A 19447-nucleotide genomic window follows, 5' to 3' on the forward strand; every position below is an offset into this window, starting at 1 on the left:
ACTGTATTAAGCTCATTATGTGTAATTTAGTACTATCAACAGGACGTAAGCAATGGTGATTAACAATACAGAAGAGCAAGATAATGAAAAAATAAAAACAAAAACAGTTCCGTTATTCATTTTACTGAATAGTAATTGTAAAACACATAAATTAATAAAAATATAAATAAAATTAAAGATAAAACAGTGATGAAGGATAGCAATAAACTTAAAAATGGAAAACATTTGAAGGGATGAAAGAAAAGCCTTTCAAAAGTACAAAGTGAACGAATAGCATTTTAACTAAGCAAAATAATTTGATGTAACCTGAAAATTTGAAGAAGATCGATGAATTAATAGGAGGAGTTTGTAATTGTGGGAGGATGACTGACCCCATTGTAAGCGATTCATAATGAGAATGGGCGAACTATGGATCAAGCATTGGTGTAATCGGATAAAACTGTACGAGAAATGCTGAAATTTCTTGTTTTGAAAAAATATAAAGGAATCTAATTTTATAAAGGGATTATTTTTGGAATATAAAAATTATTTAATTACTTTTTTGAAAAGACAGGTCATAGATGATACGTTGGAATAGGAAAAGACGTATAGGAGTAACAAAAAAGTAGTTTTTGGAAATTTAGGATATAAAGGAAAAAATTATGGAAGAAGTGGGGGGCACTATATGGGTTAGCAATTACAGGCTAAATAACAGAAAGTGTGATATAAGTTATAACAGTTATGAGTACTATATGTTTTATGGGAAAATAGGTCATAAAGGAAGCAGTTAGATAACTGTCCAGAAAATAGAAACTTTTATATAAGTTTGTTTTGATTGTAACACTCGAAATTTTGAATTGATACGATATATTTACTAGGAGTAGTTTACGTTCAAGATAAAATGTGAAAAATACAAAGAAATGGGCAGAATTACAACTGTGGTTTTGGTTATGGGTGAAGAGGTTTTTTTGATTGTAAACATCAATGATAACAATGAGTAAATTTTCGTACTGTCGGGTACCATAATTTGTCATTGGGGGGATGACATTTTTGGTGATGCAAAATATACGGAAAAGAAATACATTAGTATTAGAAAACTGACTGAAATTTGTGAAAAGTTTTTGGAATGTTTAGAAACAAAAAAAGTGTTAAATGTTAAAAGAAAAGTGATTTTCGCAGACGTGCCAATGGAAGGTCCAGAAATTCTTAAGATAATAAGATGTCATACCAATAATCGTTAAGGAACCTTTCATGAAAGAATTTAAGATGGATATGGTAATATGCTGGAAGATATAAATAAAAGTATGAAAATGAACCTTCTTTTAATATGCATGGAGATCTCAAATAGTTGTAAAATTATAACCATTGGTGTGTTCAGGGAGGGAATTTATCCAGACCATGTGAAGTTTAGTTGACGATCATGATTGTAAGAAGAAGTTAGAAAATCACATATTAATAGAGAATGGTTAGAAATTGAAGACACACACAGTGCAAAGACTGGTTGAAGTGTATGTGTAAAATAGAAAACTTTCTATCGAATGTCTTTAGATGGCTGTGTAAAAATATAGAAATCCGGTACATCATTAATAGGAGAGTTAGTTCAAATAAAAAGTGTGAAAATGGATCAATGGCGACATTACATGTTGGTTTGGGATATAGGCAAATGGTATTTTTTTTATAAGACAGTGAGATTTTTTATGCTATATGTGAAAGGGCAGGATGGTACAGTTTTAATGGACTAATGAGGGGGAAATTTTGAATATTAATAGTGGGAAATAGGAATAGTACATTTTTAGAAAAGAGGAAATGTTACGAGGGTAATATGGGTCCAGTGGATAGGGTATATAATAATTGGCATCCTTGTCATAAAAAATTGATAGATAAATAGAGTAAGATTATAAATATGAGATTAGTTTTGAGAACACGATTACAAGGTCGTGGTGTGAGGTTTAGTGGCATCATAGGGGTCACTTGTTGAAGATTTAAACAACTTGCATCACGAGTTTAAGATGTAGGAGAAATACAAGTGAAACGCATATTATCACTAGAGACAGTGTTTGGTTAGTTTATTTCTTGGCTACTGGTAGAATCATGGAGATAAAAAATGGTGGAAAGAGGTACAATCCCTCTGTAATATAAAACCAGATAATTATATGGTAACAAACAATGCTTCATTTTTTGAACATTGAGGAAAGTTTATGCCGTTTATTAATACACGGCTGGACTATTGCAATTACTTAACTGTAATTCACTTAGACGGTCTAACAGCTGGTAACAGCTGCGCGTCTTTTAACTGGCACCAGGAGGCGTTGAGCACATCACCCCATTCTGGCCTCCTTGCACTGGCTCCCAGTTCATTTTAGGATTCATTGTAAAGTTTTTATTTTTGTTTTTAAGGACTAAATGGGCTGGCCATATACATGCTGACCTTGCTACGAGCCTATGGTGGTTCAAAGGTCCCTGAGTCCTCAAATAAAGGCGCTTTCTGCTGCTACGCGCTCCGGCTCAAAGCGAGGGGGATAGAGCTTTTGCAGTTGCTGCTCCACCTCTGTTGGAACGCAGCTCCCCCTGGATATCTGGATTGAGGATCTGCCCCCTCCATTTCTGCCTTCAATTCCGGCTAAACTCACTTTTACTCCTGGCCTTCTGTTCTAACCCTGTACTCCTGCTCATCTATGTATTTCGGTGTTGTGTTGCCCAATATTGAAGGTTTTTTTACCATGTTTATTGAATTATTGACTAATTGGTCCAATGTGTTTTTTCTGTTTTATTTGTCCTTTTTAGTATTCACCAATGTGTTTTTCTGTATTATTTGCCTTTTTAGTCATTCCACTGGTACAGCACTTTGGTCAGTTTATAATGTGTTAAATGTGCTTTATAAATTAGATTTACTTACTTACTTACTTACTTTTTTCAGGTGACAAAACATACTTATGAATATTATTTTTCATTTCTGACAATAAATCCTCCTAAATGTTCCACACTGGACCTTTAACAGTGTAAAGCAGCAGCAAAGAGTTTATAAGTTAGACTGTATGCCGTGTGTTTTGTATGGATTCAGTCTCTGGTGTGCTGATGAGTTATTTCAGAAGGAGGCTCAGATCTCTGTGCCAGCAGAACCAGTTGTACCCCAGCTGCTTGTGTCTAGCCGTGTTTACAGGCCATGTGTCCTTGTCAGGGCGATGCACAGCAGCCTCCAGCTCTGATGAGGTTTTGAAGTCCGTCACCAGTTCTACAGCTTCAGTGTCACTGAAGCAATGACCAAAAAGCAGTATTTTTGAAAGCCACTGAGCTGGACTGTGAGTGTTGAGATGTGTGTTGTCTCCAGTGAAGCAGCCTGAAAATCCCTCAGTGGTTTCACTGAGGATGGACAGTCAGTACAGATAACTGCTTTTTGTCACCAAAAAGACCTTGATGACAAAATAAATGCAGTTATGCCAAATTATCACAGCTTTCAGGCAGGGAGCAAAGCTTTAATTGCTCTTTCCCAGTCTTGGCTTTCTGGTGTCTCCGCTGTTTCCTTTAGACTCGACTCCCTCCATCCCTATTGCTTTTCTGTTGGCACAGGTTTTAAGATCTCAGTGATGCGTGTTTTTGGATGGCTGAAGAATGCTTAAAGGGGCCTCTTATCCCTCTCAGCACTGATGACTGCTGTGAAGCGTGAGCATCGCCTGATCTGATAAGATATGGCAACCTCTCTGTGGCTCATATCTGTTTGCTGTAGCCCAGAAAAACATACCCAGCCCATGGTAGAGTGCTAGTGACGTGCAGGAGACAATGTCTTCATTGTCTCTCGTTTTTCTTCTTTTTTTCCCCGTCACATATGTAGTAGCACCAGTGTATTTCATATAAGATTTAGTGAGTTATCAAGGTGTAGATTTGAAATGTGATCATTTGGATCACTCAAATGAAGATGTTAATACGAATGCCTGTAGTTTACCTGATGTATCACATTCATTACCAGTTATTACCACATCATAAAACATGTAACTGTGCAGAGAATTTCAGTGTGGAACAAGTCCTCTTTTCAGTCCTCTTTTCTTTTTATCTCTTTCTCTCATCGGTTGGCTACTGTCAGTGCAAATCAGAAGGAGAGTTAAGGAAAGGTGAGAAGACTTGGTATTAGTGCAAGATCAGATTAATTATTAATTTAATGACTCCCTTAGGAAATTGGCAAAGAGAATCTAACTTTTACTAATTATTCTGCCTTTAAATGGCTGCATTTTTAAAATTCCAGCAGTACTGAGTGGTTGGACCCTGCTGTGAACAGCCCTCCATCTCCTCCAGCCACCATTTAACAACTTAATGGCTACTTAATTTTTCAGCCAGCCAGTGAGCACCACTGAAACTCTATTAAATGTATTGTCACATTGGCAATTACTCTCCAGTTTGATGAGAGTTACAGCCTTTGGTCATATGGAAATGTCGCCAATTGAATTGACAGTTGACATCAAACCTGGCAGACTATTGTCTTCATGTAATATTGTGACACACACCTGTCACACAGACTTTTTCTTAGACTCATCAACTTGAATGTGTTGACACGTGACATGTATTGAAGAAAGCCCCGTGTCAGATCGACGAGCAAAGAGTGAGGTGATGCTATGTGTGAATGTAAGAAAAAAGATGTGACATGGACTGATTACAGTTCCATGCACGTTTTAAATATTTTTTATTAAAAATGGCCTCAGTGGCAAAGAGAACCAAGCCTTTGTTTAAAACAGGCTTATACTAGGCCTTAAATCTTGATTCACCCCTTTTGCTGGTAAATGCAAACTCAAAAAATCCTTTTACGTTTACTTACTAATTTAGGATAATATAATTTCCAAAGCATTATCTCATCCATTTAGCAATGAGATTCATGTCACGCTGCTATGAATTTCAGTTGTTTGGCAGAAATATTTCCATACAATAGTTATTTCGATGAGTGAAACTCAATGCTTTATGTAGATTTTTCACATTAAAAGTCTTTCAGCCACAATAGAGCAGTTCGGATTGCATCTCTGCTTTTTGCGCATGATGTAGTTCTGTTGGCTTCATCAGACCATGATCGATTGTGTGAGAGTCAGTACCTTTAAGTTTGTTGGGAGGTCAGAATGAGTTGCTGCCCCAGTTAATGGAGTTCAAGTATCGCTGCTCCTTCATATTGAAAGCTGGTTCGATCTCCTGGGGATGCCTCCTGGATGTCTCCTTATAGAGGTTTTTGAGAACGTCTAACTGGGAGAACACCACGGGGCAGACCACAATGGGGGGCTCATAAAATGTTTTACATTGCCTGGGAACACCTCTAGATCCCCAAGGAGGAGCTATAGGACATGAAGACATCGGAAGACGAGCGTGCCTGATTGTCTCCAGGTTGTCACTCCTGCATGTCAGAGGTCTGCATTAAGTTGATTATTTATTTTACAGGTTACATTGTATTTGGATTATTCAGTTGATGTTACTGCCATATAAATTCAATGAAGAGCATCCGGTGGCACCTTTCATTTTTTAGTCCATGGGTGTGAACTGCACCAGGCACAGATAAATGGCAGAAAATGGACGGATAGATGGATGAATGTATGGACACTGCACAGTGAAAAATCTGTGATCTGCTGTTTTGGACGTTTCCATTCCCTCTTATTGAACTGAACCACAGTTTGTTTACAGCAAAAAAAGACCTAATAGTGTTTAAATTTGAATACCTTAAACTAACATTGATACCATTAGTCACCTACCTCGTATGCAGTGTTTCCCACCAGACACACAATGCCCTTCTGCCTATGCTATGTCAAGGTGGGCTTACAGACTTTACAGTCTCTTATCTGTCTCCCTTCAAATCATTGGGAAACTTTGATCGACAGTACAGCAGTGAGGCCAGTCGTCATGAGTTGGGAGCAATCCATCCTCATAATGTACAAGTTCAGTGACAGAGCCAGTGATACATCAAGGCGTAGAGCCCAGTAATGCATCAGTTACTGTATGAAAGAATGATGGTTACTCAACACTGCGGCCACTTTTAGTCTCCCTGCTGCTTTATATAATGGATCTTTTTTTGATTTAGAGCGCAAGCTGCACTTTGACCAGGGAATATAGCTGATTTTCACTTCACTGTTAGCAGCTTACATTGTTTATAATAACGGCTTTTTATTTATTTCTTCTATGAAGATGAGGAAGCGAAGCCCTTTGTCTTTTATTTCTGGTTAGTCAGCAAGGTCATGGAGCAGAATACAAATGCCCTGTGCCTCTGAATCGCTGCTGTTTAATTTATTGGGAGTAAAACAGGCTGATTAATGTCCTTTGGCCTTCATCAGTAAATCAACTCTTTATTAACAATAAGGGCTCCTTAAAATTAGTAGTAATTGTTATTTAAGCAGTTATTCTGCTGGTAGCTTGACATGAAGATGTTAAGTTTAGTGTTTCGTATGACTGTGCTCTAGGGAGTCATAATAGGCATGTTCTTTATTACCATTCTTCACAATAGCCACAGTTTCACTGCAAATCAAGCACATTGGTCTTGTACTTCCCTTGGGTAGAATGAACCAATTTGTCATTCATTTTTAAATACACAATTTTCACATCCAACTTTTGCATCAGCTAGTTTTGAACATGCCAGTCACTTTTTCCACCTACATTTTTAGCTTAAACAAACCTGCTCACTAACTGCAACTACTTGCAGCCAAAAGTAGCAGTCAGGGTCATGTTGGGTTCAAATATAGTTCCAAATTTTTGTTACCATGGCAACATTATACTTCCTATTTTTCATGGGAGGCATACTGCTAAAAATTAAACAAGTAAAAGAAACTATTCAAGAATCATTAGGTACATATATATTCATAGACTAGAGAAGAATAGGTAATGCATATTTTAAATAAATATATTGTAATTTGCAGTATTTAGATTGGCTAGAAATTGTTTAATGCCACAGTAGATACAGCAGTAGGGACAGATTGTTAAATTATCGGAAACAGCCATTGGTTTCCATTTATTTTACTACAGTATAAAAACTTATTAATAATAATAATAACTTGCAGAGAGTTTTTGCCTTGTCATTTAACTTTAATCAGTCCCTCCAGGATATTATAGGATTTGTGGGGGATTTTTACAGCCTTTTACAGCCATTTCTAAAAAAAATATTATGCATGGTGCGTTGTTGTTGTTTTGATGTTGATATTAAGATTTTTTGTGTGTCTGTATAATTTCTCAAAAATCAAAGGCAACTAATTCTTGAGTATTGCCCAACACCCAATAAACGTAATTATCGCACTGAATTGCTTTCACCCACTAACTCAAAAAAGTATACTGACAAAGGTCTCAAAATCTTAGAGCCATGACAATGAGTTACAATCAGACTATGTGGTTGATGGAGGAAATGGAAGCATGCTTTAGTACCTGGTCCATGGTCCCCCATGTTGCAGGTGAATCAGTGGACTGGCCCCAGACCCTCTGGATGTTCTGAGTGGAGGCACGGTTGCCGCTGGCAGGCTAACAGTAGCTTCCTTATTGCCTTTCTCTTTTGAATTCCTCCCCGCCAAGTTACCCAGCAGGGAACCCTCATCAGCATGGACCAGGCTTGTCTCACCAGGTGGCACTATGGAGAAGAGCCTTCATTATACACACACATTCTCACATAACCTCCATTACCACATGCAATTTAAAGCAACCCCCGTCCCGCCAGCTCCGTCTCTCTTCAGTCACTTATCACTGCAGTTGTCCAGCATGCTGATCAGCTCATTAGAATGGCCTCAAGAAAAAGTTCACTCTGTTTTTCTGACTCCTCTCCCCCATCTGTCCTTTTCATCAGTGGACTGATGAGGACTCAACGGATTACGTGAGTAGCAAAGTGTGTGTTGGGTGGAAAGGGGTTATGGGTAGTGTGTTTTACGTTATAACATCTTCCGACCTCTGTGTGGGTACTAACACAATTATGTTCCCACATACCCTCCTCTCCTTTAATCTCTAAAATGAGAAACCTGACAGAGTGGGCAGTAGCAATCCAAACAAGTCTTATTTGTAACTACAAATATGCTTCATCATTTCCACCTGGTAGTAGCATCTGTATCTGTATACGTTATCTGGATAATTACATCTGATCATGCCTTTGCATTTACTTCTACCATGTGAGATTAAAGCATTCCATAGCTCACAATTTACACCCAATGCCAACATTCAGTTGTATGTTCTTTATGTAGAGAGGTGGAAAGTCTCATTACCAACTCTTGTGCTTGGTCAGCGGCCTTCCGCTTCAAAATATAATGTTGTAGGTATCCCTCTAGCATAATTTTTGGACATGCTCACTGTCTAAGTCAGGTTACGTAATATAAATAACAAGAAAGTAAGCATATAGAGGTGATGGTGGATGGATTCCTCAAACACAGGATTTTAACCAAGGAGACTGCTGTTGGGGTGAATCCAAAAGTAAACAATTTCTTTGGCATAACGTACACAAATTAACGTACATAACATACTAAAGTTACATCAGGTAAATTATATACTTTACAATCTTTTCTTAAATGCTAATTTGACCGCGGAGCCCTGTGCATCCAGGAATGATGCGAGGGGGATGCTTACAGCATCATATTCCGAAACAGAGGGCCACTGCCCAAGTGGCAGTATCAGAGTTTGGAGTGTGTGAGTGTGTTGGAACGTTTTAAAAAGTAAGAACGTGTGTGTTTCCTATTAGACTTCTTTGTAGAGATGTTTCTGCATTATCAGATCTCAGCAATTAACTCTGGTGTGTACCATATTATCATAACCAATAGAAATAATGACCCGAACTATAAAAACAAGAACCAAGTTGTAATAAACCGGAATTATCCTTCATCACAATATAGTTAAAAAAAGAAAGAAGCAAACTTAGAATGAAATAATGGTACACAGTAGTCAGTTTGCTTTGGGGCTTCTAAAGAAGTATAGCCTTCTCCTTTCACTTTTTATTCCTCATCCTTCCATCCCGAAGCCACTCTCTATATTCCTGACAGGCAGGGTTCTTTCACTTCATTCTGTCTTCATATCATGAAACTCCAAACCATACAGGATGTTCACATTTTAACAGAGCTGACAGCTCCTCAGAAAACAATGCTACAGCCCCCTTTAAACTCCTAACTTTAACCTTTAACTTATCCCCCCGTGTACCGGGCTTGTTTCTAGAGTGGATTTTGGTGGTGTGAAGGGATGTTAGTGTATGTGTGCATTTTATTGCCTTTGATGTGTGTCTGTGGGTTAGTTGGGGGTGTCATGGTCGAGGCAGACGACCACCCAGATAGGTTCTGGTCCGAGGTTTCTGCCTCTAAAAGGCAGTTTTTCCTTGCCCCCGGTGCGCCAAGGTCTTGCTCATGGTGTACTGTTGGGTCTCTGTAAATGTTATAGGAGTTCGTTCTAGACCTGCTCTATTTGAAAAGTGTCCTGAGATAACCTTCTGTTATGAATTGGCACTATAAAAATAAAATTGAATTGAATTGAATTGAATGGTGTCATGCATTGGGCTTTGATATGAACACAGACAGTGACACAAGATTTCATGGCCCAATGTTCACTGCTGAAGACCAGGATGACAACTGCAACAACAGATTACTCTGTGTGTGTGTGGTGTTGTGTTGTGCGTTGTGCGTGTGCGTGTGTGTGTAGGTTATGTGTATGTGTTGCTTTGGTGTTGCTTGTGTGCCACTACCAGATCCGGGGCCCAGGTCTCTGAAGGAGTTTGCAGCTATAAACACTCTTGATTTTATTCTGGAAATAAAGTTGGGGTTGTGGTTTTACTATCTGTTTGTCTGGGCCCAGGGATGAATATCTGTATATGTATATGCTTTTACAGAACATTCACACCAATATACACTCTCTCATGTATCACAGACTCTACAGCAGTTATTGTCAAACAAGCAAACCCTCAGTTCACTCCAATCCCTGAAGTCACGTTGTTCACATTGTTTTATGAAAGGTGGAGTCTGTGTAACGCAGAGGTTTGTTTTCTGGTCCTTTCCTTTCGGTAAAGGCTCAGACTGCTTGTTGATTCTACCTGAGTTCAGCTCCTGTTGGTTTATTCTGCAATGAAAATCCACAGAGACTAGCAGTGCATCCAGCTTTTGTTTGTGAACTTAAATTTTCTCTGCTGAGCATGAAAAGTACAGTATCTTTATCCCTGCTTTGTTTCCTTTTCTGCAATGCTCATCTGTTCTGTAACTGCATATGCCATCTCAGCGTGCAAGGTGACAGGTTATAAATGAAGTATTACTTGAGAATTATATGTTTGTTTATATTATTGCATTTTGATGCATAGTTTGCATAAGGATGGGAATTGCTAGGATTTTATTGATACCAATACCATTATCGATTCTGCTTCTCAGTCTGAGGACTACACAGGTGTTCAGTGATCCAACATTTTATCATCTGAGTCTGAACACTGTAGAGCAAGAGTACAGCTATAGTAGATTGAGTTTCCTTGCATAGCACAGTTTCCGTTTGATGGGCTTTGCCGTCGCTGAGTGAATGTGTGTGAAAGGGCGAATGTGGCGCTATACAAGTACAGGTCCATTTACCAAGTACAGTCCATTTACCATTTTGCATTGCTTCCACTGCCATGAGGCACAACATGTGTGTTAATAAATCTGTCAGCTCTGCCTGCATAATCTGCTAAATGAGATCCAATCATAATGTGGACATAATAATTTGAAATGAAATGAGGAAGTTATAAACCAAGAGAAGGAACAAGGAACTTTGTGTTGACCATATCCTTTCACTGATTTTAAGGGGAATCCGACCAAATCCAACCTGGTGCCAGGCATTAAGAATACACAAGAATATATATATAATCTTTTTACTGATGGTCTTGTGTGTTTATGTAGGCCATATGGAGGCGTTTCACCAGTTAAAAACTTTTCAAAGGACGTTTAACATGAATGCATACTGGCCCTGTGTTATAGCCATGCTGAATATGGACCAGTTACTGGAATATTTAGTATGTCCACAGATGATGATGTACATGTAAAGCAGCTTGTGTGAGCTGAGCAATCCCAGACATTTAATTTATGCAACAACATATGTGAGAATTCCTACAGAAAGCCACCAAAGCCCTGTAATTCAGCACTCACTGTTGTATACAGTATATAAGTTTGAGTGTAGAAGAAAACTCAGGCTGGCCATCTGTCCAAGTCCCTGACTTCAAAAACACTATTGTTCCATTTTGCTTCCTGTCTCTGCTGATTCTAGGAACAGTTCTGTAACATTTCACATTTCCCTTCAGATAAGTTGTTTACATTAGGATTATATAAGGGACTGCTCAGCCAAACTACAAAAAGAAACAATTTCTCTCTCACCTTTAATGGTAAATAGTCATGCAAATAGTTTTGATGTGATTTGCTCAGGTTCATCTTTAAGACTTTTCCCCCCACAGACATTAAAAAATTCGACGGCAACATTTCTTTCCGGTAACAATGTCCCTGTTACTCTGGATAATCCACAGCATGCACTGTCAACAGTGACTATTTCTGTGATAGAAACTAGATCCAATTATAACTACGGATGCTTCGATTCAGTATCAGTATCGACAATCGATACTGACTAAAACCAGTAGGTCGAAAGGTGTTTAACAGTTTAAGCATGATGTTGTTTAGTTGACTTGGTTAAGAAAAGTACATCTATACAAATATTTTATTAACAACTTTGTTGTTTAAAAGACGGAAAAATAGAAGAAGAAGGGGATGGCAAGGTTAGGACAAAGGGAAAAAGGCTTTGGAAAACAACAGGGCTACCTGCTTGAAGGTGTGTCTTGTCCACAATCAACAATAAATACTCTTCTTATTAGAAATAAACCTTACTATACAACACACATCGTTACAATAGATTTGCCTGTTCTCAAATTCAAAATAAAATGTTTCAGTTGCAATTTCGATTCACCACTTCAGTGAACATGCTTCTTTGTGGCGATCATTTCTTCATAGAGCTAGTCTCTGAGCAAAACAGGAAGCGATAGATATTTTTCACAGCAGCGTTTCTGACATGAAATAGTAGGATAAAAACAGGTGTTACCAATGATACTAATCAAGGTAAATGGAACGAAACCTTAATTAGTATCATTGGTAACACCTGTTTTTATCTTACTATTTCATGTCAAAATGGCTGCTGTGAAAAATATTAGGTTGTCTTTGTGACAGCAGTGCAAGCAATAATACCACTTGCAAACACTATGGGGGTAAGGTTGAAAAGTTGTCTTTCCATGTTAAAGGTTGGAGAGAACTAGAAAGCTTTGAAAGGCTGTGACCGATTTTGCACCCAGCAAATTTGACAAACTCATACTGGGAGGAAACGGAGTGTGGAAATCTGATACTGACGCTGTCAGCAGCTAAGGACCATACAATGTTCAGCCATGGCTGGTCTCATTGGATCAAAGTCAAATCTGTGACTCCATGTATGAGAAATCAAGTTTGGTTTTAACAGTCCTTTGAGTTGTTCAGAGCCTCCAGATTCCAAATATCAATACTACAATTTCAATAGTATGATTTATATCAGTATACTGACTGACAGAATGATTGGCAGTCAGTGCTTGTTTTTTCAGAATTGACACAGGTTCTAACTACAAAGTCTGCTAACATGTGTAGGATTTTTGGTGTAGCCCACTAAGTGATTTAATGCTAAGCATGGAGGTGTGAAGACTTCTTTAATTGTTGTTCTGTTAGCATATTTTTAGAACTGACTACTGCACAATATGTAAACGAGGTCTGTGATTGGTTATTTTAAACCACAACCTTTGAGAAAAGGAAAGGTCAGTTCACCTAAATCACACAACATATACCTACTGTATGTCTCCTTACAGTTGTTATTTAATTTTTTTCCCAGAGTATCTGTCTATTTAATTTCACATTTCATTCATGTTACACACTGAACCTTTAAATCACCCAAAACTAAAACCTCCCAGTTCCCAAAGAAAATCCCTAAGTAATGATCTCACTGTCCCCATTCTAGCTACGGTCTTGTGAGTTTGCATGTTCTCCCTGTGCATGTGTGGGATTCCTCCAGTTCCATCCAAAAACATTTAATTATATATAACTATAATATCATTTGGCTTTTTAAACTTTTGTTATGAGCCTGGGCCAAGTTTCTAACATAATGGTTGGATGAATGCAAAAGATTAGAGACAAAAATCTCTGACAGGTATTTAAAAACTTGAGGTAATAAATCTAGTGCTATCTATATGGCTAGCCACCGCTGACAGGGAGTTTGTTTTTTTTAGTTGGTTGAAACAACCCAGACCAGACTTTGGGCCCTTAATCTAAGGTCTGGCTCCATGCAAACCTAAAGCTATGGCTAACTAGCTTGAAGAACTTCATAATATTGGCTTCTCTGCTTGGCATTTAAAATGTCAAATGTAATGAAATTTTAAATTTAATATGTTGAATGAGCGTGATTGAAACATTCACTGAAGTATCAGTCAGAAGTGTCCCCCCCCACCCCGACCCGCTGGCTATGAAGGTTGAAAAGGGAGGGAGATGGAGGACAGCAGCATTTGATGTTTGACGCAGCAGAAGTCACTGCCGATTGATTGGCTCCTGTTAAACCCGACTCTCCCTCACAGGAGTGATGTCTCCTTCTGTCTTTATGTGGAATGTTTCATCCCCACACACATGCATTTGAAAAAGCCAGATGAAAGCCCAATTAGATTTTTTTTTCTTTTTCCAAACACATGAGAGTCTCTGGCAGCAAAAGTGAAAAGGAATACCACCAGATTAAAATAATGAGGCTTTTAGAGGAGTTCAGTAGCTTCTCACATGAGTCACATTTCTCTGTTATCTTTCACCTTCTTTGCCCTGCAGAGAAAACAGGAAGAAGGGAAATATATCTGAATTCTGCTCTGTGCGTGTCTGTTCTTAAATTAGCAGAAGAAGAACCTTTTAAACATCCTGTGATAGATATAAAATTGCCACTCATAAAATAATAATTAGAGCTTTGGTAGCTTCTGGAACCCCTGGCTGCTTTGGCAGGGCCTTGCTAATTTGCACTGTCATCTCCACGGCACAGCAAGCCCTGGGCTATAGGCAGAGGCGCCAGTCTGAGGGGGAAATAGAACCCGCTGGGTCTTCTCTGCTGGAACTATCATCCCCCCACACACCTTCGCCACCATCCTGCTGCCATTTTTCTCTCATCACAAGCTGCTTCATCTCTGAAACTCCCCCACTCATCACTCAGGAGCAGCACTAGAAAGGAATCCTCTGAGAGTGGTGGACCTTTTCCGAGCCTTTTAACAGACTCCCGACAGACTGTACATGTCACTGTATTAACAAGGCTTTTGGAGGAGCATGTATGAGCGTGTGTCTCTGGTGTGTGTGGGCAGAAATAGGGGATATATCGAGTTTTTAAATGTGTAAACCCTCTACAAATAGGCAATTTACTTCCCATTGCCAGTAGACAAGTTTACAAGCTGTTGTATTGTGTTCAACATCATGAGCCCCCTGGAAAAAAGGCTTAGTAAACAGCAGAAAGCAGCATTTGTTACTTGCCTTGGGCTGCAAGCACTGCCCCTTTCACTCAATATTTTTGATATGATGTTGTGTCTCACACTGTAGCTCGGTAGCCTCACAAAGACAGACCTATCTCCACAACGCTGTGTCAGTACTAGAGAAAGTGCCAGTGACCTGTCCCCTTATTTCCTCTTCCCCTCAATCAAGAGAAGCTTTCTCACCTCGCTGTCATGCCAGTGTTGCATCTTGCATGATACTATGAACAATATTGTCGTTGTCGAGGCCTTTTCAATCGTCAGATGGTGCGGGTCCTCGTCGACATACTCTTCTCACTGCAACGTAGATCCAATGTGCCCTGTACATTGCTACGATGTACTTCAGCCATCTGTGCAGAACTCAAAGCTATACTTTCGCTTGTTGCTACTGCTGACACCTTACCACCACATTCCCCTTGGGGTTAAGTTACAATCTTCACTCCTCAATCCCTGCTGTGCTGAACTCAGAACTAGAAGCCGCATTTAAACCAATCCTTTATATTCTACATTCACAAAACAATACGTTTCAGATGAGTTGGCTGACTGAAATAACATTGTGCCTACCAAGTTAACAAACCTCCAGGTTAGTAAAATTTATTTGGAAGAGGAAATGAAGGCAAATAGTAAATACTACCCATTCAGTAATAATCCATCACAGTTTACAGACCCACTTCCTTTTGCACCTTTGACCTACCTTATGATCACAGTTTTGCTGTGCAATAAAGGGATTATTCCAACATTTTTGTTTACAACTTGTCATGATCTGAAATGCAAAAGTAAGACTGGAGTGGTAATTAACCAAATTGTTTTTCAAAGGACAGATTACATTATTTTTAAATACTATCTTTGTAACCAATAATGGGTCAGGAGCTTCTATTAAGAACACGTTTCATATCTATTTCCAGTTCCTGATATGTAACCAATGCAATATGCTCCTTTTCTGTTTTCTGGTCAATGATCCAGTGGTCTTATACCCCATAGAACAGGAATTTGCTCTCACTTGACTTTTTTCTCAAAAAAACAATTTAAATGCCTTGGGAGCGTTGGAAATGTGAAGCATGTTGTGGGCGCTTGACTTGTCTAACGTGCCTAAGTGCCTGGTACAGTACACTGGCTGCCAATTCAACTAAGGCCATTGTCTCAACCTGAATGTTATTGCCCTTTTTCTCTCCATCTTTACCTTTGTCTTCCACTCTGTCTCCATTTCTCTCTCTGTCTCTCTTTTTTTTATCTCTCTTACCCTCCCTCCCCCCTTTCTTCTCTGTATCTCTACCACACAGGAGGCCATTATAACAGGTCTGCTCCCAGAGACTATGTACTCTGTGACTGTGGCTGCATACACCACCAAGGGCGATGGAGCTCGCAGCAAGGCCAAGGTGGTCACCACCACAGGAGCAGGTGTGTGCTGTTTGTAGATTAATCTACCTGTTAGGCAACACATTTCGAAACAAATTTGTTTGCCATGTTTGTTCCTCATAATGTACAGTTACACTTTGATTACACCAAAATCTCACATTCACTGGTCAGCTGTGATAAGACAATCATATCAAGCCATGTTTCCATCAACATATTTTATGTGCATTTTCAAGTGTCGCATTAGCATTTTGCCTTCTTCACTCTGATGTCTGATGGAACATTCCTCACATTAATACATGAAAAAAACAGAAAAGTCATATTTCTATCCTGTTTCCTGCATTCTTTTTCACCGTTTGAACTTCCACTGGCACTCTTAATGACTTAATTTTGTTGTGCCTTCTTCTTCTGGTTTATTGACTGGAGAATTGGCGCCACACACTGCTTCTCTAAATTAACCGATTCCTAATAATCACATAACAGTAGTGGATTAAGGATTAATTTGCATTTATTTTGCTGATTTACTCGAAATTTGGTTAATTTGGCAATACATTTGGATGGAAACATGGCTGGTTTAAAACCATCAAGGGTTTTGCTTTAAATATGATAACACTGTACTCACCAAAGTAATTGCTGGGATCTCAAAATGCGGTAATATAGCACAAAACAGACATAGATAGCATTAAAAGATACAGACCACATTCCTGGTTCAGCTACTTGCCCCAAGTGTTTGAACACAGTATTCCTGTGCAATGAGGTATTGTTTGCAGCATTATGTGGTAACTAATCTAGTAAAACTTTAGGCTAGTTTAAAAGCTGTTTGATTGTCTAACTGTTTGTGTTTGTTGCCATGTCTGACCTATTTTAAAAATATGTCACTATTTTTTCAAGCAGTGTTGGGCATTACTAGTACTAATATTATAGTAATGATATTACTATCCCAGTAACCAGTAGTGTAACTTAATTAGTTAATAGTGTAATTACTAATACATTTCAGTAATAATATATATTAATAAATATATATATATATATATATATATTATAATAATTAGTTATTACTTTACATTACTTTTGTTGTAACCCCCCTACTGATTTGAAATCCAACCATCCAATCTTTGGATTCATTTGTATAATTGTCGAGGAAACTAGTTTGAAAGATGGAACAGACAAACATAAAACTTTGATTTTAACAAACAAAACTTGATTATAATCATTGTAAGTCTGAATTTTGGGGAGAAGAGACACAATTACCAATTTTGTGGGGAGTAGCAGAACAGTAATATAACTACCGAGTAGTGTAACTAATTACTGTTGTCAGGGAGTAATAAGTAAAATAATAGTATTATTTTTGAAAAGAGTAATTCTTGAAAAATTTTATTTACTAGTAACTAGCCAAACATTGATTCTGAGATCTTAGCAGTTAAATGGTAGGTACAATGTATGTAGCCAATATCGTAACCTTGTAATTATGAGAAAAAGCTGTACAGCTGAAAAGTACTACAATGAGAAATAATGCTGCGGTCAAAGCAGGGCCAGGTAACAACAGCTGTATAGCCTCTGAAATAGGATGTCAATGTCTTTGTGTTTTGTGTTCCATGAATTTGTTCAAGTTCAAGTAATCAAGATATGGAAATTTTTCCTGTCTGTCAGTGCCTGGTAAACCCACCATGATGATCAGCACCACCATAGGGAACACTGCCCTGATCCAGTGGCAGCCCCCTAAGGAGATAGTGGGGGAGCATGTGGGATACCAGCTGCAGTACAAAAGAGCAGAGGAGGGAGCTTTCATTGTCAAAGACTTCAGACAGACAGATGATCATTTCACAGTCACTGGCCTACACAAGGGAGCCACCTACATTTTCAAATTGTGCGCCAAAAACCGAGCAGGCAACGGAGAGGAGTATGTTAAGGAGATCAGTACCCCTGAAGACATTCCCAGCAGCTACCCCCAGAATCTGAGTGTAGTAGGCCTGACTGCCACCTCCACCAAGCTGGCCTGGGACCCCCCTCCTCTGGCCGAGAGGAACGGGAAGATTGTGAAGTACGTGGTGGTGTATCGAGATATCAACAGCCAGCACAACAGCACCAACACTACCACAGAAACACAGATGACCGTCCAAGGTTTGCAGCCTGACACAACCTACGACATCAGAGTCCAAGCTTTCACCAGCAAGGGGGGAGGACCCATCAGCCCCAGCATTCAGAGCAGAACCATGTCCACCTCTATGCCAGGTGAGGCTATTTATCAGTACTGCTTTGTGCTTGTAGACAGCTTACTGTAGCTGTATCTGACCTCAGTCCTCCACACACAACTCCAGGATTTGGATATTTAGGGCTCTATTTTCCAGAAATTGGGTGCAAACACAAACAAAATCTCCAGGCACACACACAGGTGTGACCAGCACTTTTTTGCAGTTTTGGCAAGCTTCTGTAATGACCAAATCACATGACAGAAAAAAAAGACCTTACATGTTTGAACTAAAATATAAATATATAAGATAAACTTTCATTGTGAATATTAATGAATACATGAAAACTCAGAAAACTTGCTGTCATAATCCTCTTAATATGACATATTGTGACTCTCCAGAGTTAGGGCATAATAAGTGGCAATAATCAAAAATGTCCTGATGGATTTGATGGATCTCATCCTGAGGACGGTCACGTTCCTGCAAATGATTTTACTGTTAGACTTGGAATCTATGAAAACCTGGAAGACTAGTTTTCCAGTCATAGTCATGCACCTAGAAATTGATATCTTTCTTCTTCTTATCTTCTCCTTGAAATATCTTATGCAACCTGGGTGCATATGTTGTTTCAAACTCAACTGTTGGTAGGACTTTTGGCGTTTGTTGTTGTGGTTGTTACTTGTTAGTTGAACATGCAACAAACAGTTACACTTTCCACCTCTTCTTTTAAAAAGCTAGGTGACAAGATACATTTTATGTCAAATAAATTCTGCTTGATTTGAGTTGTTCTGGCTAAATTAATGTTTTGGTTAGAGGAAAACGCGTGTGCCATGACACACTGCCCCGACACACTGCCCCATAAACATTGACCACCATTGTGAGCAAGTGCTGTCCTGTATTGTCAAGAAAAAATCTTCTGGATCCTGGAAAAAGTCCTGGATAAAAAACACAGAGTATTATTTACTGTTGGATCCTGGCCAATCTAAATCAAAATAATTAATGAAGTTGCTGCTGCTGTGTCATCCTTTAAATTTACACACAGCCACTCACTGTGTCAGCCACTCACTCAAATCAGACTGTAAATGAAACACAAATCTTTCCTGCTGCTGTGTGATGACTACCGGCATTTAATCAACAGCATGGAAAGATCTGACATTTTACAAGTTGTTGTTGGAAATTCAAACAGAACACACATCCTGAAATACACTCATGTGGATGATATTATTGGTAAGACTTTTCCTCAATCAAAATTTGCCTTTTGATGCACATATTAATATGCAATTGATGTGAATAAAAGATCAGCAAATTAAAGAGGCCAAACTTTTGTGGTTTTGAAGAGGTCTGTGTCTATGCCTCTGCCGACTTAAGCCACCAAAATTTGCCCTGCATCTGTTGTAAGAGGTGGTCTGAGTGGGTTTAAATGCAAACACAATTTTGTGCCAAAATGAGCACCAAAATTGCA

At 38.8% G+C, this 19447-nt stretch overlaps 1 protein-coding gene across 1 annotated transcript in view; it reads left to right on the forward strand.

The window, feature by feature from the left end:
* Window positions 1–19447, forward strand: part of ptprfa (protein tyrosine phosphatase receptor type Fa) — a gene marked incomplete in the record, with an annotated part of 110171 nt that overhangs the window by 24431 nt on the left and 66293 nt on the right. The window contains 2 exon segments of the mRNA XM_035652778.1: window positions 15724–15841; window positions 17447–18028. Of these exon segments, the coding sequence (XP_035508671.1) occupies window positions 15724–15841; window positions 17447–18028 (700 nt within the window).

This window comes from Morone saxatilis, unplaced genomic scaffold (assembly GCF_004916995.1).
Source record: "Morone saxatilis isolate NCDOM2014 unplaced genomic scaffold, NCSU_SB_2.0 Contig12, whole genome shotgun sequence".
NCBI lineage: Eukaryota > Metazoa > Chordata > Actinopteri > Moronidae > Morone > Morone saxatilis.